This window comes from Corylus avellana, chromosome 2, assembly GCF_965113065.1.
Source record: "Corylus avellana chromosome 2, dhCorAvel1.hap1.2, whole genome shotgun sequence".
Taxonomy (NCBI): Eukaryota; Viridiplantae; Streptophyta; class Magnoliopsida; order Fagales; family Betulaceae; genus Corylus; species Corylus avellana.
The window spans coordinates 24,229,396-24,254,438 of NC_142491.1; the positions used below are offsets into that span (position 1 = coordinate 24,229,396).

A 25,043-nucleotide genomic window follows, 5' to 3' on the forward strand; every position below is an offset into this window, starting at 1 on the left:
TGACCCCTTAGATTTTATGATCTTACCATCATCTGCAACTTCATTGGAAGAAGTAGTTCCTGCACCTCGAAATTCCGTCTCTCAGGAGCTTATTTCTGATCCTCCTAACTCAAGTCTTCCTTCTACCACATCATCTCAGTCTATTCACCCTATGGTGACTCGTGCTAGAGATGGTGTTGCCTGTCCTAAGCAATTCCCAGACTACCATACCTATTATTCCACTAAACATCCATTGTGTGCTTTGCATTCAATTGTCGTTCCCATTGAACCAACTTCTTTTAAGCAAGCTACCAAATTTGATGAGTGGCAGAATGCTATGTAGGTAGAGTTTAACGCTTTACAAACAAATCATACATAGGATTTGTGTTTCAGACCACGTAACAAGAATGTCATTCAAAACAAATGGGTTTATAAAGTGAAGCAAAAATCAGATGGCTCCATAGAACGTTTTAAAGCTCGATTGGTAGTCAAGCGGTTTCAACAAGAAGGTGGTTTAGATTGCACAGAGACATTTAGTCCTGTTATCAAACCGTCTACTATTCACATTATCCTTGCACTTGCTGTTTATTATAATTGGCCTCTTAGGCAACTAGATGTATCTAATGCTTTTTTGCATGGATCTCTTGAAGAAGAAGTGTTTATGGAGCAACCTCCTGGTTTTGTTGATTCCAAGTTCCCTAGTCACGTTTGCAGATTAAAGAAAGCAATTTATGGTCTTAAACAAGCACCCCGTGCTTGGTTTAACCGATTATCTCAATCATTACTTAATCTTGGCTTTTCTGAGTCCCTAGTTGATTATTCGTTATTTACTTATCATCATCTGAATGTGCATCTCTTTATAGTCATCTATGTCGATGATATAATTTTTACTGGAAATAATCTTTCATGTATTCTTTGGTTGATTGATTGTTTAAGATCTGATTTTGCAATGAAGGACTTGGGGCCACTACATTATTTTTTGGGAATCAAGGTTGATCGTGATTCTTCAAGTTTGTTTCTTTCCCAAACAAAATACATTGTTGATCTTTTACATCACTCCAAGATGGTTGGAGCAAAGCCATGTGGAACACCTATAGCATCTGGTGTGAAGTTCACTGCTTTCTCTGGTGATCCACTGCCCAATCCAACTGAATACAGAAGCATAGTAGGGGCATTGCAATATAGCACACTGACTCGTCCCGAAATCGCTTTTGTTATTAATCAACTATGTCAATTCATGCAATCTCCTACAACAGATCATTGGATTGCTGCCAAGCGAGTCTTACGGAATCTAAAGGGTACTCTACATCGAGGTCTACATTTTATCAAAGGAGAACTCAGGTTGAGTGCATTTTGTGATTTTGATTGGGCTGGCAATATTGATGATCGACGATCTACCACTGGTTATGCAATTTTTCTTGGTTCCTACTTGGTGTCGTGGAGTGCTAAGAAACAACCAGTAGTTTCCAGGTCTAGCACGGAGTCTGAATATCGATCAATGGCTTTTGCCACTGCTGAGCTCTACTGGATTAGAATGTTGCTTCGTGATCTTCGAGTTCCTCTGGTTTGTCCTCCCACATTTTGGTGTGATAATTTGGGTGCTTTGTCTCTTGCATCTAACTCGGTATATCATGCACACACCAAACATATAGAAGTGGACTACCACTTTATTAGAGAGAAGGTAGTAAGATGTGATATTTAGCTAAGGTTTATCTCCACTTCTGCACAGCTAGCTAACATTTTTACAAAAGGACTTACTACTGCTCGATTCCAGTTTCTGCGTGACAAGCTTCTCATTCGTGATCTTCCCATCAACTTGAGGGGGGAGGATAAGACATCTTCCAAGGATACTCTGCTGCCCACGTCTGTAACAGAGTCCCAATCTTCCAAGGATACTCTATTTCAGATTAGATAACATTGCATCTTTTGTAATTCAATTGTAGCAATGTTATCTTATCTTCTTTAGCTCTTTTGTAATTCAAATGTAGATAACTTTAGTCTTTGTTTGTAATTCAAATGCATTCTTATCTTTTCAGGTGTAACTAGTCTTCAAAGTTATAAATATACGTATGGTCTACAAACTTTGTAAGCTGCCATTTCCACATTTCCGCATTCAATATTGATAACTTACAACTTGGACTCGAGAAATGCTTCTTAAAGTGCAGCTTGGAATGGAGCTGATTCGGTTTATTGGAACTTCAAAATGTCTTCTCGGAAGCTCGAAATGATTCCTCGGGATGTTTAGAATAGGCTCTCGGAATTTTGCAACTTGGGATTGCCTTGTTGATTGATGCTGACCTGCTAGATTTGAGTTTTCATTCCAAGCAATGTTCGAGAATGCACCGAGCAGTCGGAACCCCTTGACTAGGGTCTTAATCTTCATCCAAGTCTGTGCACCGAGAGGCCCGAAACCTCCTAAGGGGGTCTCGATTCTTCTATTCCGAGCCTGTGCGGCGAATGATCTGGATCCTTTGACAGGCACTTCCATTGTTTTGGTATTTGAGCTGCAGAGTTGGAACTCCGTTTGCCAAAATTGTGTGAAGCACGTGCTCAGGGCGAGGGCTCAGAGGCTCTCACGCTTTTCCCTTCGACATTGAGTTTTGGTTCTGAGAGTTTTTACTCCTGAGTAGAAAGCTTTTAATGGAGACTGCTGTTTGAGTGGCTCAAGATTGAGTGGTCCTTGGAATTGAGAGGTTGCTCACGATTCCAGTTCGGTGGCTCTTCTCGGTTGTACAACTTGTTGACAGTGAGGGTCTCCCGGAATTTGTAGCTTGTCCTTGGAGTTTATCGTGTTCATAGGTGGCCATAGCCACATTTCTTACGCTTTTTCGCATGTAGCTTCTCCTTTTTGATTCCAAGTTTCATCAATCACATGGATATAGGCTAGATTCTTCTTTCGAAGCCTCCCGCCGTCGCTAAGGACAATGCCAGTTCTAGCGTCACTCACCATCTGCTGGATTTCCAGCTGCCATGCTTGCTCGTCTTGCACCCTGGGTGGAGATTTGATCTGAATCACTTGTCGGGGCTTTGGAGGTCCTCAACTACCATCAGTGCCTTGGTGACCGACTCTATGCCAGTATGTTATCGTTTTGCTATCTATTTTGTTCTTTGTCATCTGCAAAAGAAGACATAAATACTTTCTCCAAAAGCGTTCCATTTTGCATTAGAGTAACCTTGCGACCTTCATGTAAGAAAGACTTCACAAATCAGACAGTCACCATCTACCCAACACGCTTTTCACAAATCCTAAAATAAATGGCACAGAGGATCCATGGTCACACAACATTCTCGGTGTGATTGAGGGTGTGTCTGTCAGATGAGTTGCTTCTTCTATCTGATACGACTATTTTCCACATACCTCTAGCATCTCAGGTTTAAAGTTGAGGGAGTCGGTGGATTTTGTACATATTCAATGTACAAAAGCATAAGACAAAAGCAACCCCTCTTCTTCAGCGTTTTTGGGGCATGCTTTCTCAAAATTTATCCACCATTCTCGAAAATTGGTTTGACCAAAGATTCACAAATCTGACTTTTGGATGATAAATTCCATAATTTAATGCTTTTATCATCATAAGAAAAATGGCAAGAAAAATAAGTTACGCCCATTTTAGGGTTAAGGGTTATAATATCTTTTTAGGCTCCTCTCGTTCAATATACGACAATTTAACCCTCCTTAAAGATTATCTCGTGAAATCAATAGCCAAGAGCTGCAGGCAATATATTCTTCTATTATTCTTCAGCAATAGCTTTAGGCCTAACCGATCTTGAACAGTTAATCAAATATGAGAATACCTTGAATCAAAAAATGCATAAGATAAACTTATCTCATTAAAACACCAATTTGGCGTGTGGACTCTGAGAGTTACTGCCGAATTTGGATTTTCTATGGATGAATAAAGATTTACACAAATTTGCTAGACAACCCAACCATCCTCTCAAAGTTCTTTTCCTGTATAAGCATCATAAACATGTATTGGGTTTGACACCACAGTTATATATATATATATATTCTTCAATGCTCGTCCTTCATCAAAGCCAAAGCAAAATTCTGGACACATGCTTTCCATATACACAAGTCTAGATAAGAGATTTGTCTTTTCCTATGAAATCCATGGCCATTAATTGCTCTTAAATTCTTGAATCTCAAGAACCATAGCTCTGACCAAGAAGTCACGAATTTGACTATAAATGGATAGCCACTTCAAATAGTGATGAAAAGGAAACATAAAGACTTATCTCGTTTCTCGTAGGTTTTCGAACACGATCTGCGATGTATGACCTATCAGCTATTTGCACGTGTGTTCACTGCAATCGATTTTTTTTTTTTATTTTATTTGTAGAGATCGAATAGTTGTTCCCACATACGGCGCCAAATTGTTGGTGCATTTTTTGGTCCAACAGTCTCCGATTGGTGTGAACGGCACGTTCTTCGAGGCATCCTTCATCTTCAATCTTTGTTAGTCTTCCCGCTCCTTTTATTCCTGCAAAAGGATAGCTAATCAGGAGAACTCGCTGGTGGGGTGTCGGAGAATTTACTCCAATGCCTAAGTCAGGTCATTTCTTTCATTCCCATTCTCAAGAATTCGAATGTATGGCGTACCTTATGCTCCATATCATGTACCTATATATAGTGTAGGTTGCCTAATAATTAGAATGGTAACCTGGCGAGGAAAATGGCATTCAAGAGTGATTGATCGGTGGATTAATAACCTTGCTCCTAACCGTTATGGTCAATGTGAAATCGCTATTGCAATCAATGTGATCTCGGTCATTAATTTGGTGGTTATGAATGAGATATGCGCCCCCAGTCATTAATGTGCTTAACCGTTATGAATGGGATATATGCTTGGATGTTAATCTTGGACTTTCTCTTGACTTTTGATATTTTGACCTATATTTAAGAGGTACGACAAAACTCTTTGGATTTTGTATTATCTTTATGTATTAGTTAGATCAATTGTGACAAATTCTTTAATATTTCACCCATCGAACATCAAATTTGATGCAATATATCCCTCCAGTAGGGTTTGGTATTAAAATATTAAATTACTACATATCTTAAAATTTTAGGCTAATAATTAATTATAAGATAAATATCACCTTCATTATCTTTTATCCTAAAAATTTATTAAATTTAAATTTTTAGTTAATATTTTAATAATAAAAACATATTTAATATTTCACTATTCGAACATCTAATTTGATACAATATCCCTCTCCATTAGGGTTTGGCGTTAAAATATTAAATATATATTATCTTAAAATGCCAAATTATTAATTAATTATAAAATAAATATCACGTGAATTATCTCTTACCCTAAAAATGATAAAATGTCCTTTATACTCTCAAAACTTTTATAAAATTTTAAATTTATCCTTAATTTAAAATTAAAATTATTTTAAGGGTTAATAACTTTTTTGGTACCTGAGTTTTCACTTTTTTATTTTTTCTCCCTTGAGTTTTAAAACATGACAAATCTAGTACCCAACCTATGGGAAAAGACGGAATTACTACCTCCGTTAGGTTCCGTCAGTCCCAACTAACGGACGTCCACGTCATCGCCAGTTATATCTCGACACATGTCCACCATGAAATAATAAAAAAAAAAGGTAAATCCACGTCGTTTAGATAATTAAACAAAAAAGTTAAAAAAAATCCACGTCGTTTAGATAATGTCACAAAAAAGTTAAAAAAAATTCGACGTTTCCCCCCTTTTCTCCATTCTTCCCGTTCGTCGTCGACCTAGGGTTCATAAGAACCGTATTTTCCCCAAATTTTTGTTCTAGGGTTTCCATTTAGGTGGGTCGATTCTTGATTGCGATTGCAATTTGGCTTACGATTGGAAGTATTATCGGCGAAAGTTTGAGTGTTTGAGTTTGATTTTGGGTGTGGACTGGTAGTTTGGGTTGGGGCGAGTTCGGGAAGGAAATCGACCTTGCAGCGTGGTTGGACCTGATTTCAGCATGTTGGCGGAGACCTTGTACACCGGAGGAGCAAAATGGGATGACCCCGGAGAAATCGGAATCGGAGAGGTGAAGGTATGTACTGTTGCAAAAAAGTTAGAGAATAAAATAGGGGATACTTTTGCTTTGTTGAACTGAATCCCCCACCAGTGGGGTGTTTTTTTAATACTATATAGCATATGGGTTTGAGACGTTGCAATCACTTATCACTTTATGGCTGCCTGTTTTTTTAGTTGTCACTTAATGTAGTACTTTTTGTCTGTTTTGAAGCCAAGTAGAAAGTTCTCACCTTTTTCACATTGGAAACTTTAATATATGGTTGTCGTGTTGGTTGTCAGTGGGGTATTGAAGACTTTTATATATGCTTTTGAAGACTTATTTATTGTTGCTGTTATAATGTGGGATTGTTTGGTGGGTGGGGGCCAATGTGCATGATAGCTTGAGTTGGTACGTAGGTCTGTATGTGTCTCATATGTCCATTATTTTGTTGATACAGGATCACCACTTACAAGATCCATTGATCTCGTTATTCACCATCATGGCTCATTTTGTAGACCACGTATGGAGTATGTAGGGGGGGAAGTGATGACTTTTCCTGGTTTAGATATTTCTGTGTTAAGCTACTCACATATTATAACCATAGTGGAAGTATACCTTGATTATCAATATGGAAAGGTGCCTGCTCTCTATTACAAGGTTGATGATTATGAAGAAATTCTTGAACTTACAAGGAGAAATCATGTCCAAGAGATGTTTAGGGTGTTTGGCTGCGAGTCCAAAAACTTGCATGAGTTTGTAGATCATGGAGATACAGAAGTTGGTGAAAACGAAGGTGGAGTTGTAGAAGAAGTTGGAGTTGTAGTTGGTGAAAAGGAAGGTGAAGTTGGAGTTGTAGAAGAAGTTGGAGTTGTAGTTGGTGAAAAGGAAGGTGAAGTTGGAGTTGTAGTTGGTGAAAAGGATGGAGTTGGAGAAGTTGAAGAAAAAACAGATATGGTCAATGTAGAAGAAGATGGAGGCAAACATAGTTGGGCTATTGTTGAAGTTCCAGATGGTTTTATAAGTTATCATGTAGATGATGGAGATGAGTTTGTAGATCATGAGGATAATCATGGATATGAAGAGGTGCTTATGAAGGAGATAAAAAAAGAGAAGGTTGAGCAAAATGTCAAAGAGATAGAAAAACAAATGAAGCAGCAAAAGAATGTTGAGCAAACTTCTTCCAGGGAGAAGAAAGGGTAAGATGCAGTCCATAGCCATGCAGTCCATAGCCAGGCAGTCCACACGCAAGCAATCCACTGCCAGGCAGTCCACACGCAAGCAGTCCACTGCCAGACATTCCACAACCATGTATTCCACACGCAGGCAGCCTCCATGTCATGGATATAACAAAGATGACCAGGATAAAGATGAAGAAGATGAGCAGGATGAAGTGGATATTCCACCTCTTCCATTAAGTGATTTTGAAGATACTGATGGAATGGAGGATGACGCTTATGTCAATCCCAAAAATGAAGAAGTTCTACGGGCGGCAAGGGAGGCTGCAATGAAGTGGTTCAAGCCATTGGGTGAAGCATCATCATCAGCTCCTAAGGAGGTTCACACTGGAAAGGGCAAACTCAAACAGCCGAATGAAGAGGGTGTGCAAAGTCCTGAACTGCTCAGCCTAGAAAGTGATGAGAATGTTGAAGGTACAAGTAAAAGAAAAAGGAGAAAGTATCCGGAATGGCATGGAGTGTATGATCTGAAAGAGAAGGTTGAAATACATGTGGGACAATTATTTGCAAACCCATCTGAGTTTAAAGAGGCACTACAGCTGTATGCTGTATGCACTACAGCTGTATTCAACTTAGAAAAGACGAGCCATGTCTTTTCTCCTTCATCACATCACTTAATTCACTAGTGCCAATAAATTATTTTTTTCCCAAAATCGGCCATTTAAGGGTTTTAAGTAAATGAGAGTAAGAAAAGAATGTTAAGTACTGCATTTTTCATACCAAATTACCATTTAAGAGCACTAGTTGCAGCTTTCTTTACATTTTTTTTTTCTTTTTAAAAAATGCAGTAAGCCAAGCTACTTTTTGCTTTTCTATTCGAATAAACTTCCCAATAGCTTATGTTATTATTTTTTTTATACTAGTTAAATATTTTTTAAATTAAATGTTAGGAGAAAGAGAGAGGAAAGAAAAATCATTTAAATACTGTTTCAAATAAATGTTAAAGAAAAGATAAAGCCTTTTTTATATATTTTTTTTAATTTTTTTTTTAATTTTTATATTAAAATAATGTTAAGAGAACTAAAAGTGCTGCCCTAAAGTACTTATGTTTTCCTTGGTTTAGAGAACACCAATGGAATGTAATTTTTTTTTGAGAGTTTTCCTTAAATTTAGAGAAGAGAATGAAATTTAAGAAAGCTACCAGTTTTGCTCTAATTGTGTCACACACGAACATTGTTGTAGAGGCCTCCTTAATTCACTCGCTCACCGCTCTCATTCTTTGATTTTCAAAAATCAATGGCATTCAAGCTCCACAAAGACCCCAAAGACATTGGGGTCTCGCTCGACAGGTTGTCTCCCACGAGATCAACATCTCCATAAGAGATATCACCATTTTCAAGACCCAACATTAATAGTATATGTTGAAACATGTTGTAATGCCATTCAAAATGTTTAAATGATATGACAGTATACTGCAGTTAAATGCAACAAATTAAAATCTTTACAAAAAAATAGAAAAATGGAAAGAGTCCTCCAATCTTCTTCTTCTTCTTCTTCTTCAAAAAAAAAAAACACACACACACTCACACAACCCCTACAAGACAAGCATCTTCTCTCTTGAAATTCAAACATTGTCACTTGGATCCTTACTTGAAGAGGTAAAATATAGTACAGGATTCAATAACATTGCATCCCAAACAATATGTTACAGTCATGTACTATCCATTGTATGTAATGTGAATGCAAGACATGCAATGTAGACATTTTCTTTGATTTTCTTGTTCTTTTTTGCTTACACGGATGAATTAACAGGGTTTAGTCTCTAACAAGTAACATATCCGACATATGTATATCTATCATTTCTGTACAAACAAGTAGATCCAGTAAAACCCTGTGCTATGCTATTAAACATGAACGTGCACTACAATCTAACACTAATAAACAAGCAAATCTCCTTTAAAGATAGTGTTCCAACACTATTGCACATTTTGATTTGCACGGTTGTCTCGCCTAGGGGATTCAGCAAAAACCTGTCCTTGGTCTCTCACATCTCTGAACATGGAAAGGAATGAGTTGAAGCCTTCAGAAGAAGCGCCTCCTAAGATCCATAACAAAAGCGAACTGAACGAATTCATAGCCCCAGGGTTGGGACCATTATCTGCTTGCTGAAGGTTAGGTTGTCCAGCCATCTGCATTGGGTTCCCTGCCCCGTTTTCGCTTTCTGATTGTTCCTGAAGCCCAGAAACATCTACTCCTGCATTGGCTGGCACCACTGGGTCAGATCCATGTCTCAAACCAGTCCCAGAGGTCAAGTCTGTGTTAACCGAACCAGGATTCCTTGTGTTCAATCTTGTGATGTGTAAAGTCGACGCAAGGATGGTTGAGGAGGTAATGTGGAAGTCTGGATGCTGCTGAAGCTGTGATCGACGGTTTTGCATAAACCTTTGTAAAGCAGGTACCTGGGACAAGTTTAGCACTGTATTAGTGATCAAACATGAAGTCAAGAAAAGTTCATTCAAATTTCTATACCAACACAAATGCCATACAGGCTGTGCCATAAGCAATCTTGTTTGGCAGCAGCTATGACTCTATCCTTACTTTTGGATATGAAACCATATCGAACTGACTTCAATATAATAAACAGTAACATGCTCCAAAGATTCTGAAGATTCAACAGCACATCTTTATGGAAAGGATTAATAGGGCATTTTTTAACACAAAGGAGAAATCAAAATGGGTGTTCTTAAGTTTTAGTTAGACAGGGTGTCAATCATTCATTTTACAATTGTTGGGGGAGGGATGGGTCGACCCACTGTACTCCTCCACTTAGGGACATCACCCCCACCCCCTTTACACAGCCCACCCCACCACTCGGTGGAGGGTGGGTGGGAAAGGGGTTTGCTTGCCCCTCCATGAATACTTTGATTTTTTTTTTTTCCTTTATATGGTTTTGTTTTTTACTTTTTTTTTTTTGATGAGACAGTGCAAACATGCAGAAGTTTGTTTGTGGATCTAATGTGCAAAATTGCATACATGGCATTAGTCCTGCTAAAAACAGGACTAAAGTTTGGATGAAATTATTTTTTTTATCAATGAGCAAAACTAAAGGAAGTGAATTCGAAAAATTAGAAGCCCATGAGGCAATTTGTTACAGGCAAAACTCAGGTTAATAACATGGCATTTTCCCTAAAATTTAAACAAATAATGCCTCTAAAATATTTGTATGATCAATAATGAAAAAATAAATAAAAAAACAATTCTCCAAATCTGTTTCATATATTTCCCAGTAGAAACAGAATCACGAAGTCTCTGGGCCCTATTCAATAAATTGTTAAACACAACTCATTTCAAAGCCCATTTTAACAAATAACCCAGACACCACCCATTCACATAAATGACTTCTATGGGACAAGGCAAGGAAGCTAACCCATGTATATGACCAATGGCCATTGAAGCAGAAGAATCCATATATAATGGCTTCAAGTAAAGATGCAATAGGAAATGTCTATTAACCAAAAACAATTGAGAAACCATGAATAGAAACAAGCCCTGCTCATTTTTCAGTAAAGATAGAGCTGTAACTAACCTATTGATACATGCAAGTGAAAACAGTCAACAAAAAAGAATTCAGTTCAATAATTTTCATGAAATACAATTGCAAGCTAATAGTGACCTGCTATTAGCCAATGCATAAATGTATTGAGAGGAGAAGGAAAAAAAAGAAAAAAAGAACTTAGCATATACAATAATCATTACCTCGAAACGGTTCCAGAAGTATAGAATGAGGTGCTGCATAAATGCTGCAGCAGTAGACAGAGCCAAATATGAAAAACCTGGAGAAATTATAAGCAATAGTTTAAGAGAAAAACAAGAGATTCCACCTGATACAGAAATAAGTCCAGAAAGGTAATAGGGCCATACCATAAGCATAGGAAAAGAAATAAATGTGAAAAACCAGAAAGTAGAGCAAAAAGAAGCGAGGGAAGAACTTCATTGATATTGGTGTCCGGACGCTGCAAGATATATTAGCAAGCACAACCATATTAGAAAAACATTACACATGAATTTACCTGCACAACCAAATTAGAAAAATACACCAGAAGCACACATACATGCATATAGACAAGTACACATGATGAGACACAGAGAGAGAGAGAGAGAGAGAGAGAGAGAGAAAAGTGGCAAATGAAGTGTTTGCCAGATGGAGGGTTAATTAGTCAGACATAATTGTTAAACAAGTGTCCATCTGTTGCTCCCCTTCAGCCACAACAACTCGTGTCAAAATCATTGCTCAAGTGAAAAAATAGCTCAATCATTGCATCAATGCCATTAATCTGGGCATCTTCTGCAAGAATCCCAGAAATGGTTTTGTATGAGCTAAGATACTGTTACCATGAGTGTCAATAACAACCCAGCCTGTCCACTACCCCAAATTTAGTCTTGACTGAGTGTAGGTCTGCCTTTGGGTGAACCAGATTCATTTACAACCTAACCCACACCTCCTGATATTGGTCATAATAAGTCAAGGAATCCAAACAATGTTTATCATGAATACCCAACCACAACTCAACCCACACCTCCTGATATTGGTCATAATAAGTCAAGGAATCCAAACAATGTTTATCATGAATACCCAACCACAACTCAACCCACACCTCCTGATATTGGTCATAATAAGTCAAGGAATCCAAACAATGTTCATCATGAATACCCAACCACAACTCTGACCCATGTATGGCCCGACCTGATCCTACCTGCCTCATTGCAAAGCATAAACTTCTACATTGAATAGAGTAAATTGTTCTTAACAGAAATCCAAAAATGCTGTTGCAGACAGGTATTTTTTGCCTGCAAACCCATCAGATAGGCTACCTTGTCCTAATAGAATGCAACATATATGCAATATTTCTCAACCAAAGACAACATGCATAAGTATACCCGGTACACCAAATCAGTCGCTATATATCCATGGAGAGAGAGAGAGAGAGAGACCTGATAAGGGTAAAGAGTTCACTCAGCCAAACAAGAATCAGGACCATGAAAGCCAACAACTGATCATCATAAAATTCGAACAGAAAAAATAGGATACCAATCATAATCTGCAAAACCCAATTTATAACTCTATTAGCCAACAACCTACAGAAATCAAAATAGTCTGTGGAAGAAGACAATTGAATTCGTTTATAAAAATTTGAGAATGGCTTTGTAGAATCTCTATCCGAAATAAATAAATAGAATCAATGCTTACCGGTACAAAGACAAGTGATTCAATTACATGGACAAAGATCAACTGAAAAGTTGGAAGCCGATGCCGGGCATGGTGTTGAAGCTGCACTGCAATAAATTGGCAAAAGCGAAATTTTAAGGGAGAGCACACGAATGAGGATTGTAGCACCCTAATCATTTGCCACGTCAATCCATGTACCCATTGGATTCACCAGTGAAGAAATCGAAAAGGAAGAAGCAAGGACAGAGTTTTCCTCCAAATTGGGTTGGAGGAACTTCTTTCAACTCAATCTATAAAAATGACATATGTCATTTGAACATGTGAGATGCATATGTTTTTTAATAGTAGGGATAAAGTTGAAATAAATAATATTAAAAACTCATGTGCATCTCACATGTTATTAAAAAAATGGACACATGTCATTTTTATAGACTGGATTGAAAGAAGTTCCTCCAACCCAGTTTGGAGGAAAACTCTGTCCAGTTGCTAATAACACGGAAAAAAAAAAGAGGTTATCAAACCTGTAAACTTCAGCATGCGGGTCTGTGTCTCTCTCAATGTAAATGAAACTGACATTGTGGTCGTAAAGAACACAAACAGCGACATCATAAGCACACCGCATTTTGTCACAAGGTAGTCTGCAGGGAACCGAGATGAATGCCACAAGTTGAGCACATCAAAAGAAAAAAATTGGTAGTCAGAATATTACAACTTGACCACACATTTTAGGAGCATTATTCATTGGTAGTGTAAACAGAACAAAAATCTATAAAAGGGATTCTAGATATGACACTCTACAAGTCTATTCACAAGGAACCTTCTTTCATATTCACAGCTTCTAACAAAGATTATAAATGGACAACTTTCATGAATGCCATAGCCTCTCGTTTTTGGATGCAGCAAAGATAGACTAAGGTACAAATAAAGGAGCAGAAATTATTCCATCTTCATGCATACATCTTCCTGGGATAGCACCCTTCTGATCAGCTAATACAAAGTAGAATAATAATAAATTGCTCAGCATGTAAGATAACTTAGAAGACTTTGGATTAATGCTACAGTCCTAGTTATAAATAATTTAAAGGTCCTAATCATGATCAATACCACTGCTTGCAACACGTGCAATGCTATTAAATGTCCCTCTGACAAAAATTTAAGTCTCTTTCTTTATTTGTTTGCAGTGAAACAACAAACATGATTTTGGTTTTGTTGGCGATGGAACCATGGAATATTGATTTGCTGTTGATATGCATGCTACTTCGCAATTTTGTCAATTTCAAGATTTATTTTCTGTGGTTCACATCATGCCCAATTGAAGCAAGAGTTCAGTGGTGTTAAAGGTCATGTTGTCAGGAGTTTAGGGTCAAAACAGCTTTTAATTTGAGCCATTAGTTTAACAGTTATAAGTGTTTAGATGTGGAGGAGCAGATCTTAAATTTCATAAGGCATGTGCATAATTCTATTTTTAGGATTATTTTCTTAGTAATGATAAATCTAGAAAGTTCTAATAGGAGTCTTTTATAGGGATTTATCAGGCCTTTAGTTCACAAGTCCAATTGAAGCAAGAGTTCAGTGGTGTTAAAGGTCATGCTGTAAGGAGTCTAGGGTCAAAACAACTTTTATTAGTTTAACAATTAGAGGTGTTTTGATGTGGAGGAGCAGATCTGAAATTTCATAAGGCCTGTGCATAATTCTATTTTTAGGATTATTTTCTGAGTAATGATTACCAAGAAAGTTCTAATAGTAGGAGTCTTTTATAGGGATTTATCAGGCCTTTAGTTCACAAGTCAACTTAGAAGTCCTAATGCTACCAGTGCACTCAAAAGAATAGAGATTTGACCTCAATGTACCAAAAGAATAGAAATTGATCGATGAATTATGATCGTTGGAGTTACTGACAGCATGGATGCCTATTGTGATTTCTCTTTCCTCTCTGTTGTGATTAATACTGTTCATGTAGCACCCGCGTGAGAAAATGCGAAAAGGGTAATAACAATAATAATAATTTTTTTAGTAATAAAATCATAGATGATAAAATTAGAAATAGTGGTTAGTTTGGTAAATAATTGCTCGATTAATGGGATTGGTTAGTTTAGTTGTAGTTATGTTAAATAATTGGGTGAATTAATGGGAGTTGTCTAATTTAGTTTAAAAAAGGGGGAGAAGGAGAAGAAATAATAACGTTGAGGGTAATTTTTTAATTTAGAAAAAATATTAGGGGCTTCTTGGTAAGATGGTTAAAAAAATAAATAATAATAATATCTACAGCCACATGTCTGGCTGTGGTGTGTTTGTGGGGGGAAGGGGGGGAGGGGAGAAATATCTTCTCCCCCACCCGTCGAAGTTAAGGACCCGAAACCCACCCCCACCCCTGTTAGAACAAAAAACAGAAACCCCCCCACGCCACCTCTTTCATTTCCGCAACCACCAAGAGAGAGGGAGAGGGAGAGAGAGAATCAATTTGGAGAGGGAAAATCGAAGAGATAGAGAGGAAGAAGCAGGGAGGCTGCTCAGTTGTAGCAGGGCATTTGGGGCTAGCCATAGTGGCATGTGGTCGCACGGGGAAGGTAATGGACTGTTTTCAATTGCTTTTCTTCTTGTTTGTGTTGCTGGATTTTGTGGCCATGGGACTAAACGGTGGAGAAACCAATTGTAGTAACTTGAGTTTGAGTAGTGTGCTTTGATTTTCGGTTGATTGATCAGCCGAGAATAAGGAGGCAGTGCAATTAGATCTGTAAAGTGGGAGTGCCATAGCATTTTGGGACCCAGGCCAGGACATCATTTAGAGATCATGGTTTTGGTTAGATGGCAGTAATACTTTTGATCGTATGTAATTTTGTAAAATTGTCAACAGTATAGTTAAGATGAGTGGGATGTAAACTGTGAACAGATGAAGTACATAAGTTATGATTGAATGTGAGTATATTCTGGATTAGTGCTCTGGTGATTATTATTAAGTATATAGCTCAATTAAGTTTCAAACATATATATTTATAGTAATTTCCATTGCGCGCCACGCGGATTATGCAAAATATCACATTTAATTTGGTGGGGCGTTACAAGGTAGTATTAGAGAAAATCAACTCTGAGGATCCCTAGGAAATGATCTTGCTAGAAATAGGACGTAGGAGTAAGATATATACTAGAGCATAGGCTATAATTATTTAGGAAAGGGACAGGTTTGATAGGAGAGTTTAGCAATAAGGTATAGGTTGCAAGTAATATTTTGAGAAAATTTGCTTAGGATGAGACTAACGGTCGCTTTATTCCAGGAGATGTTGACGCACCCAAAGCAAGGCAATGGGGAAAGTGAGGGTGGCAAAGGGCCTTCCCAGTCGGATGAGAAGACGAGATATCTTCGATGCCACCCTGGCATTGGAGGTAGTGGCGAACCAGTTAGTGGGAGTAGTGACCAATGTCCAAGGAGGAGGAACTCAAGGCAAGATAAGAAGGGTTGTTCCTTTAAGAAATTCAACGAGCACCTCTACCCTTCATTTGACAGGAACTCGAGCCCAACGGAAGAATAGAGTTGGCTCACGAACATTTAGGAGTTGCTCAGGGTTAGGGATTGCATGACGAAGCAAAAGGTCAAGCATGCTACCTACAAATTTTCGAGAAGAGAAAGACACTAGTGGCGCACCAAGCGGGACTCTCATTGATAGAGTTGGGAAGTGAGGAAACCATTACTTGGACCCGGTTTGAGGAGGAGTTCTGCCAACAATACGCTTCGCATCCGAAGGGGAAGTTGTTGCCCTAGGGAGCACAGATCGACAAGCGCCAAAAATTCAAAAAGAAGCAAACACCTCGATGCCCTTAGTTTGGCAAGTGTCATTGGAAACAATGCAGATGGGGTTTGAGCGTTTGTTATCGATGCGGCAAGGAGAGCCACTTTTAACTACCCAGTCAGTGATAATGCAGATCAACCAAGGGCAAGGCAAGTGCCCTAGGCATCACAACGGAAGGAAGATCAGGGACCCATGAAGAGAGTGGCCTATAATAGCAAATCAGATCAGCAAAGATCCTGGTTCCACTACCCGCATTTCTGCCAATACCCTAGTTCTAGAAATGTGACAAATCCCAAACTGGGGATTGTAGAGTAGGATCCAAAGCGTGCTAACTATGTGGACAATCAGGTCACTTCGATAGGGAATGTCCCCAAGACAACCACAAGATATCTAGCTCTGTCAAATGAAAAAAGTCAAAGGCTGACAATGTGGGTAAGGTTGTATGTTCTTACCCTGGGTGAGACAGTCACGGAGAAGCTTGACACACACTCACCTCAAAGGGAACGAGGGATAGGAATAGGAGTGGATGTTTGAGTCATGAAGACTGCGCTAGTCTTATGTTGACTTGAGGTTGTAGATTCACGTGATTGCGTGTTCAGTCAGATGGCATCTAGTGCCACTTTTTGATGTAATCATAGTTGACTTGATTTTTTAGGACTTCAACATGTAGTTGCGTTGATGATTTTGGGCGCATGTAACTTAGGTAAACTTGGGGTTAGTTGTAATGATATTATGACTTAGAACCCCACATATATTTTTGCATGCTTATGAAAGGGGGATTTGTCCCAACCCATCGAAATCACTCAGTGGGGGTAATTGTAGGATCAAAAATTAATTTCTTAGAATTTCAATGTGCACCAGATAGGCATTAAGGAGTTAGGAAGGTGATATATTGAGCTCCAGCAGTTAGGAAGTAACTAAGATAGGTTAAGATCAAGTGTGGTAGACCGGGAAGTTGAGGAGGTCCTGCAAGTACGTCAAGTGTACGGACCGAAGAGTCTTGAAAGTTTAGAGGTGTTACGGACCGGAAGTTCGATTTCAAGGAGGATTTCTTCCCTCAGAATGGGTGATGGAATTTCAATACTAAGTTGGCAGAGTCAATGAGCATAGGACAAAGGGGTCTCAGTGAGGTCCTAGCGTGATGTGAGGTACGAAAATATAGACCTAGTCTGATGCGGGACTTGAAAGGGAACTTGTAGACTTGCCCCTCGAGGTTTAGTAAGAGAACCCCGTGACAATTATATGTACAAGGAGCAAGGAATTCATTGATCTTTTTCTGCATTGTGAAGTGGCTAAAGAATTCCGGAGAGTGTTTTTTTCGCCTTTTCGGTGTAGAATGGGTTATGCCTAGAAGGGTAATTGAGTTAAATTGTCATGGAGGGCAGTTGGGTGGCCGTTAAATTTAGCAGAGGATGCCCCCTTTATGCTAAATGTGGAGTATTTGGAGAGAGCAAAATGAAGGTGTTTTGAAGATCGTGAGAGGCCGATGGAAGAGCTTAAGAACATCTTGGTTAATTCGCTTTCTATATTGACATTGACATATAACATTTCCCACTTTTCTAACTTTTTATGATTTTGTGGATTTTTATGCTTCTTTTAATACTTAAAGGGAGTTACCTTTTGTATAAATACTGTGTACTAGGGTTGCGTCCATCTACACTTATTAATGATATGCATTACTTATATATATATATATATATATATTTTTTTTTTGATAAGTAATAATGCATTAAGAGCGCAGAGGGGCGCAACCCTAGTACACAGGAAGTATACAAGAGAGCGACTAAGTAGGGGAGAAAGAAGAAGAGAACATAAAGAGAAAATCAGAAAAATCAATCACTAAAGGAGCAAGCCATCCTGCTGTCCATGTGAATAAAGTGTACAAAAAGAAGTGAATAAGATCCTCTAGGTTCCTCGCCAAATCCTCGAAACTTATATATATATATATATATATATATATATATATATATATATATATATATAAAATCCTGGATTTTAGCATCATGTGGAATTGGGTGTATGATTAAGGATTGAGGGAATAGACCAGGCGATGCTTAGGTCAGAGAAGTTGGCTTCAAGGATCTAGGACTAGGGCTCGTGTTTGACAAGTTAATTAGGTGTGAGTTAGCAGCCAAGATAGAGATCAGCATAAGGTCATAGGAGTAGATCTTCCCAACAGTATGGCAAGACAACATTTATGATATCTTATAGAATAGATCTTGAGTTGTCGAGGCATAATTGAATAGTAGTAGAGATTCTTAAGGAGGAGGGGGAAGATATCATCCTACTAGCAAGCAAGCATAAGGATCTACCCCAAAAGATTTAGAAGGTTCCTCAAGGCAAGAACCACTTCAGGCAAATTTCGAATAATTTTTATAAGGAATGGAGGATGTTGCATCCCACATGAGAAAATGAAAAAATGGTAATAATAATACTAAGTGTTAGTAATAAAATTCCCGAAGATAAAATTAGATATAGCGGTTAGCTTGGTAAATAATTGGATGATTAATGGAATTGGACATGGCTTATGTATAATCTTAACCACGTGTATATAAGCTCTTGGGTGCGTTCTACTGGAGGTTTGCATCATTTGGCATCAAAGACAAGTTCCATGTCATGGGGTTCGAGTAATGAAAGCAGTGACCTATCAGATAAAGTGGTCCGTTGTGGACGTTCGATTTGGAAACATAGTGATATGTTACCATTCTAAGTGTCCCACATGAAATGATATAAATCTCGGGTAGAATTCATCCTTCAAAACCGGCTTAGGGGAAGGTGCCCAATAACTTATATACACATGGTTAAGTTTGTACTTAAGTTATGTGGGACACTTAGGATCGTAATATAATACAATGCTCTATAGCTAAGGTCCACAGCAAGCCCACTCTATCCCATAGGTCACCCCCTCCATGACTCCAACTCATGACATGGTATCTGGCTCTGATACCAAATGATACAAACGTCAAATATAAGTCACCATTAGTCTAGAAGTAGTTATGTTAAATAATTGGGTGAATTAATGGGAGTTGTCCAATTTAGTTAAAAAGGAAAAGAAGGGGGAAAAGGAGAAGAAATAATAATGTTGGGGGTAGCTTGTAATCGATATTTTTGACCACAAGGTACGGTTGACAAAAAAAAATCGATATTTTTGTTTCAACACACTAATTCTAATCATTTATGATCTAGCACGTGAAGATCTTCTCGAAGACCACTTAAGGTAAGTCAACTTTTTTCCTTTTTGGAGCACCTCCTTAGTCGTTCCTGCCTAACACCTGTACCAAACCAAAAACATGGCCACTTCGGATAAAAGGGTGTCTAAAGATCATGCATTGAATTTATGCATTTTCACTCTTTATCCATAAACTGCCATATGCACGTTTGTCTTCCCAAAGCACTAAGCTAATTGTCAAGCAACCCACACACTTCTCTAGATTGACTAAAGACCCAAGCTAAAGTGGTGTAAGCTTCTCTCCCCAAGATGCTTCATTTCCCCCAAATTGACGTTCACAATACTCCATGCCTCTTTTCTCACCCAGCTTTTTCCCTTCTCACCCCTGACATTTATACCTGCCACATCCACTTCCATTTAATGCCAAGTCCTTTATAGGCTCAAGGCTTATAATATATGCAGCAAAAATTCCTCCTTGTGAGATAGATTTACAATGCCCAACAGAGAATGATGGCACCTCTTGCAGATGTTCACAGTGCCCAACACTAACATTTATTGTTTCCAAATATGCCGCTCGTTGCTCAATGTAAAATGTGTGAATCCAGCGAAATTCTACTTTCCAATTTGACCCAGCACATTTCCTAGACATCATCCAACGCGTCTTCCTCTTCCCCATATTTGACTGTTGCACTATCAACTGACCTGACCTCCATTTTCTCTTTAAACCCCATGCTGCCCAAGGCAAGGAACAACCCATCTTCCACCTTCAATAACAAGACTTTCATCCTTACCATCCCTTTCTCTTACCCCTAGCAACGCCACCCCTCTTTTAGACATTCAAAGTTTCTACAATCTTCTAGCCTCACAGCCAGGTTCCATCCCTAATGACCACGCTTTCCATCATCTTCCGTGAAAGGTGCTGCAAGCCTCTGCCCCAATTTTCAGCACCCACGGTGGCCGCCACCAAGGAATTTCCAACGCCATAGGTGCTTCAAGACAACAAATTTTTTTTGAAGATGCAGCTTCATGTGCATGCTTGCCAGCACAAAAATACTCACTAGCTTAAATTTTTGCTTCAACATTTCATCAAACATGTTCTCTGGCCCTTCACGGATTTCACATAGGACATCGTTTGAGCCCAACATATACGACACGTCGACTAGGACAGTGTCGGTCTGGAACTGACCCAAGGGCATGCATATTGATACTGGTAACATCACAATCACCTCCTGAGCCTTGTTCTCTGCATTCTCATAAGCCAATTGTAGCTTCTCGAACTTCATGTACTTGATCGTCTTGGACAAGAGATTGGAGAAGGTTTCTTCAAGAAGGAAAGGATTCTTGTCGGGATCAAAACACCACTGAAAGAAGACACCATCATCCAACTCTCTTTCTAGATTTTTATCAAACACCTTCTCTACATCACAATAATTCCTCTCCATGTCTAAAAGAATTCCTTGGATTGGTTCTCGTTCTTTCTCAGGCATGCAAACAATTTATTTGCTCTGGACTTCTTTAGGAACTATCTTTGACTCTTCCATTGCTTGCCATTTTTTTTTGCATTGCTTCTTGCGCTTCTTTAGGAATGCCAACAATTTCCACGCCATTAGATTCTAATATGCTTAACTCCATTTGGCTTGGTTGAGGAATTTCATCGAACGGTTGGTGAGTGTCGTTTTCTGTATTACCATAGCTGATATAAATCTCTCTCAACTTCAATGAAAATCTGTTCTTCTTCTTGAATTTCTTCTTCAATGGATACCACTGGGATACCAGAAGCCATTTTTGCTGGCATGATTTGCTCCTTTTTCGCTTCTTCTTCGTCAAGTTCTTGAGCAATCCCAACACACTTGTCCAATTTACACACCAATTGGCGTGTGTTTTCCGCCCTTTCATTCATAGTTTCTTGTAATTCTTCTAGCATCTCCAACACCTTTCTCAATAGTAAATCCTGATCTATCGATGCCGAAGGATTCTACCCATAACATTTGGGAAGCGCTTGTGTATCTGCATCTTGGTAGTACCATACCATTGTAGGATCGTAAGATTGAAGGCTTTGATACCAATTGTTAAGGGTTTTTCTATTCTTCGATTCATAATCTGTAAGATGTATGGATGTTATATATGAAATATGAAAGATATAGGATTATAATGAAAAGATGATGATGAAATGGATATATAAACTGTATTGATAAATGGGTTGTTCGAGAAAGCCACTCCAAATGGAAGCAACTGAAACACTCAAGTCATTTTCATACCTCTAATGAACTGAGCTGCTTATATTCATGCAACCCACATTCAGCTACACAATTCTAACTCCCAACACCTATTATACTAAAAGGCCCACATTATAATGGGCCCATTACACTTGAAGGCCCACTAAAACTATATCCCTTACATTATGATTGATTGAATGCGAGTATGTTCTGGACTAGTGCTCTGGTGATTATTGTTAAGTATATAGTTCAATTAATAAAATATATATAGCAATTTCCGCTACGATATTCATAAGGTAATAGTAGTACGTGGATTATGTGAGGTATCACATTTATTTTGGAGGGGCATTACAGTTCATGTTTACTGGTCACAGCCCCTGAACAGCACAAAATTTTCCGTTTTCTTCTCCCTTGTGTAACCCCATATCAAGCCTTTCTCCTCACCTATCAAAACCCTAAAACCCTATATGTTTGCCCATAGCTGATAAGTATAAACAGTCCCTGAAGCCATCCCAAAAGAACCATCTTAGCTGCTGAATAGAATCTCCTGCACTCAATTTCAGCAACGGATTGGGAGGTTCGTCATCCGGATATGCGGCAAAAGAGGATGCTCCGGGTTTGCTCCGACCATGTCCCTATTATTCTGGATTGCAATCCTTTTTCGGGAGGCAAAAGACCCTTCAAATTTGAGAATATGTGGCTAAAAGTGGAGGGCTTTGTCGATAAAGTTCGCAGTTGGTGGGCCTCGTATCATTTTCATGGTACCCCAAGTTTCATCCTTTCTAAGAAGCTGCAAGCTCTAAAAAGGGACATTAAAAGATGGAATGCTCAAGATTTTGGCAATGTGGGGGCTTGTATTAAGGCTAGTATGGATGATCTTAAAGCCCTTGAGAAGGCGGAAATAGAGAGGGGTTTATCTTCTGAGGAGATTGAGAGGAAAAGGGTGCTTGCTAGGGAGTTAGAATCCTCCCTCCTTCAAGAAGAAATCAGTTGGAGGCAAAAATCTAGGATCCGTTGGTTGAAAGAGGGGGATGAGTGTACGAAATTCTTCCATCGGATTACTAACGCCAACCGTAGACAGAATTGCATTGAGTCATTGAATATTAATGGCACTATTTCTTCTGATCAAGAGGCTATTAGTAATCACATTACTCATTTTTATGAGTCGCTCCTCTCGGAGACTCTTAGCCGGAGACCGAGGTTGGATAATCTCCACTTCGACATGTTGGATGTTGACGAGTCCTTTAGTTTGGAAGTTCCTTTCGAGGAAAGGGAGGTGTGGGAGGTGGTTAAAAATATGTATAGGGACAAGGCACCAGGCCCGGATGGTTTTTCTATGGCTTTCTTCCAGGATTGTTGGGATGTGATCAAATTGGACATTATGGCTGTTTTTGCGGAGTTCCATGATAGAGGTAAATTTGAAAAAAGTCTTAACGCCACGTTTCTGGCTCTTATTCCGAAGACTCATGGGGCTTCCGATCTGAAGGACTTTCGTCCAATCAGCCTTGTGGGGGGTACCTATAAGATCATTACCAAGGACTTAGCCAATAGAATGAGGAGAGTTATGGATTGGGTCATCTTCAATCCGCAGAATGCTTTCGTCAAAGGCAGACATATTTTGGATTCGGTTCTTATTGCCAATGAATGCCTTGACAGCCGAATCAGATCTGGGGATCCCGGTCTCTTGTGCAAGTTGGACATGGAAAAGGCTTATGACCACATGAATTGGAAGTTTTTACTCTACTTGCTAAGAAGGTGCGGCTTTGGTGAGAAATGGTGCTTATTGATTGAGCATTGTATCTCGTCTGCGCGGTTCTCGGTTTTGATCAATGGTTCTCCATCCGGTTTCTTTGAGAGTTCACGTGGGGTGAGACAAGGCGATCCTCTCTCGCCTTTTTTGTTCATCTTGGTTATGGAGGCGTTCAGCAGAATGATTAATGTTTCTATCAACAGGGGTTTCATCAATGGTTTTTATGTGGGAGCCGGTGAGTCTGATCGAGTTGTTGTTTCCCACCTCCTTTTTGTTGATGATACGTTGGTTTTTTGTGGGGCTGCCCCTGACCAAATTAGATTTATTAAAGCCCTTCTTATTGGCTTTGAGGCTGTCTCTGGGCTAAAAGTTAATCGGGCCAAATCTGTTTTGGTCCCTGTCGGAGGCACGGGTGAGGGTGAGTTGGCTGGCATTCTGGGATGTGGCACCAGCTTTTTGCCTTTGAAGTATCTGGGTCTTCCTCTAGGGGCTTCTTTCAAGCTTTTGGCTATTTGGGAAGACATGTTGGAGAAGATTGCAAGAAGGAAACGTTCGTATTTGTCCAAGGGGGCTAGGCTCACCCTCATCAAGAGCACCTTATCCAACCTTCCTACATATTTTTTGTCTCTCTTCCCTATCCCCGCCTCTGTGGCGAATCGCATTGAGAAGATTCAACGGGATTTTTTATGGGAGGGGCTCAATGACGAGCCTAAGATTCACTTGGTCAGTTGGCACGAGGTTTGTACTCCGATTTCTGAGAGTGGTCTAGGGATTCGGAGTTTGCGGTTGTTTAATCAAGCTCTTTTGGAGAAATGGTTGTGGAGATTTGCCAATGAGGAAGAAGCTTGGTGGAGAAGGATTTTAGTGGCAAAGTATGGGGTGTTTTGGGGCGGTTGGCGCTCTAAAGTTCCTCGCGGTTCGCATGGGGTGGGGTTATGGAAACACATTTGTAGGGGTTGGAAGTCGTTTCACTGTCACTTTAGATTTGATCCTGGCTTGGGGCTGAAAGTCAAATTTTTGGAGGATATTTGGTGCGGTGAGATGTCCCTCAAGGATGCTTTTCCCAGGCTTTTCAATATTGCTAGCAATAAGGCCGCTTCAATTGCGGATATCAGGGAGAGCATAAATGGTATGGTTCATTGGAATGTTACCTTTATTCAAAGAATTCAGGATTGGGAGGAGATGGCCTTAGCCTCCCTTTTCTCGCTCTTGTATTCACTCTCGTTGCGTGGGGAAGGAGAGGACCGGATGTGGTGGATCCCATCTAGAAAAGGGAAGTTTGAGGTTCACTCCTTTTATAGTAAGCTTATCCTTAAAGAGTCCAACCATTTCCCTTGAAAAAGTATTTGGTGCACCAAGGTTCCTGCAAGAGTGGCGTTTTTTGCTTGGTCGGCCGCCCTTGGGAAATTTCTTACCTTGGATAATGTTCGGAAGAGAGGTATTCTTGTGATTAATTGATGTTGTATGTGTGAATCGGAAGGGGAGTCTGTGGATCATCTCTTTCTTCACTGTGAGGTTGTGCGCTTTTTGTGGGATGTTATTTTCTCTCGTTTCAACATGTGTTGGGTTATGCCTAGAAGCGTCAAGGAGATGTTTGATAGTTGGTGGTCGGGTGGTAAATCCCGAAGTGCGGTAGTGTGGAAGATGGCTCCCCTGTGTCTTATGTGGTGCTTATGGAAGGAAAGGAACGCTAGATGCTTCGAGGATTTGTCGAAGAACCTTGAGGACCTTGTTCATTT

General features: G+C 39.3%; 1 protein-coding gene across 2 annotated transcripts in view; it reads right to left on the minus strand.

Moving 5' to 3' along the window:
• Positions 1–8,807: 8,807 nt before the first annotated feature.
• The window catches only part of LOC132180791 (S3 self-incompatibility locus-linked pollen protein), a 30,439-nt gene continuing 14,203 nt past the window's right edge, over positions 8,808–25,043 (minus strand). For both annotated transcript variants that reach the window (XM_088513258.1, XM_059593741.2), the window contains 6 exons: positions 12,906–13,022; positions 12,406–12,491; positions 12,150–12,256; positions 11,079–11,170; positions 10,914–10,990; positions 8,808–9,616 (listed from right to left, as the gene is read on the minus strand). In XM_088513258.1, coding sequence (XP_088369384.1) covers positions 9,134–9,616; positions 10,914–10,990; positions 11,079–11,170; positions 12,150–12,256; positions 12,406–12,491; positions 12,906–13,022 — 962 coding nt within the window. In that variant the 3' untranslated portion in view covers positions 8,808–9,133. The remainder of the gene's footprint in view (positions 9,617–10,913; positions 10,991–11,078; positions 11,171–12,149; positions 12,257–12,405; positions 12,492–12,905; positions 13,023–25,043) is intronic.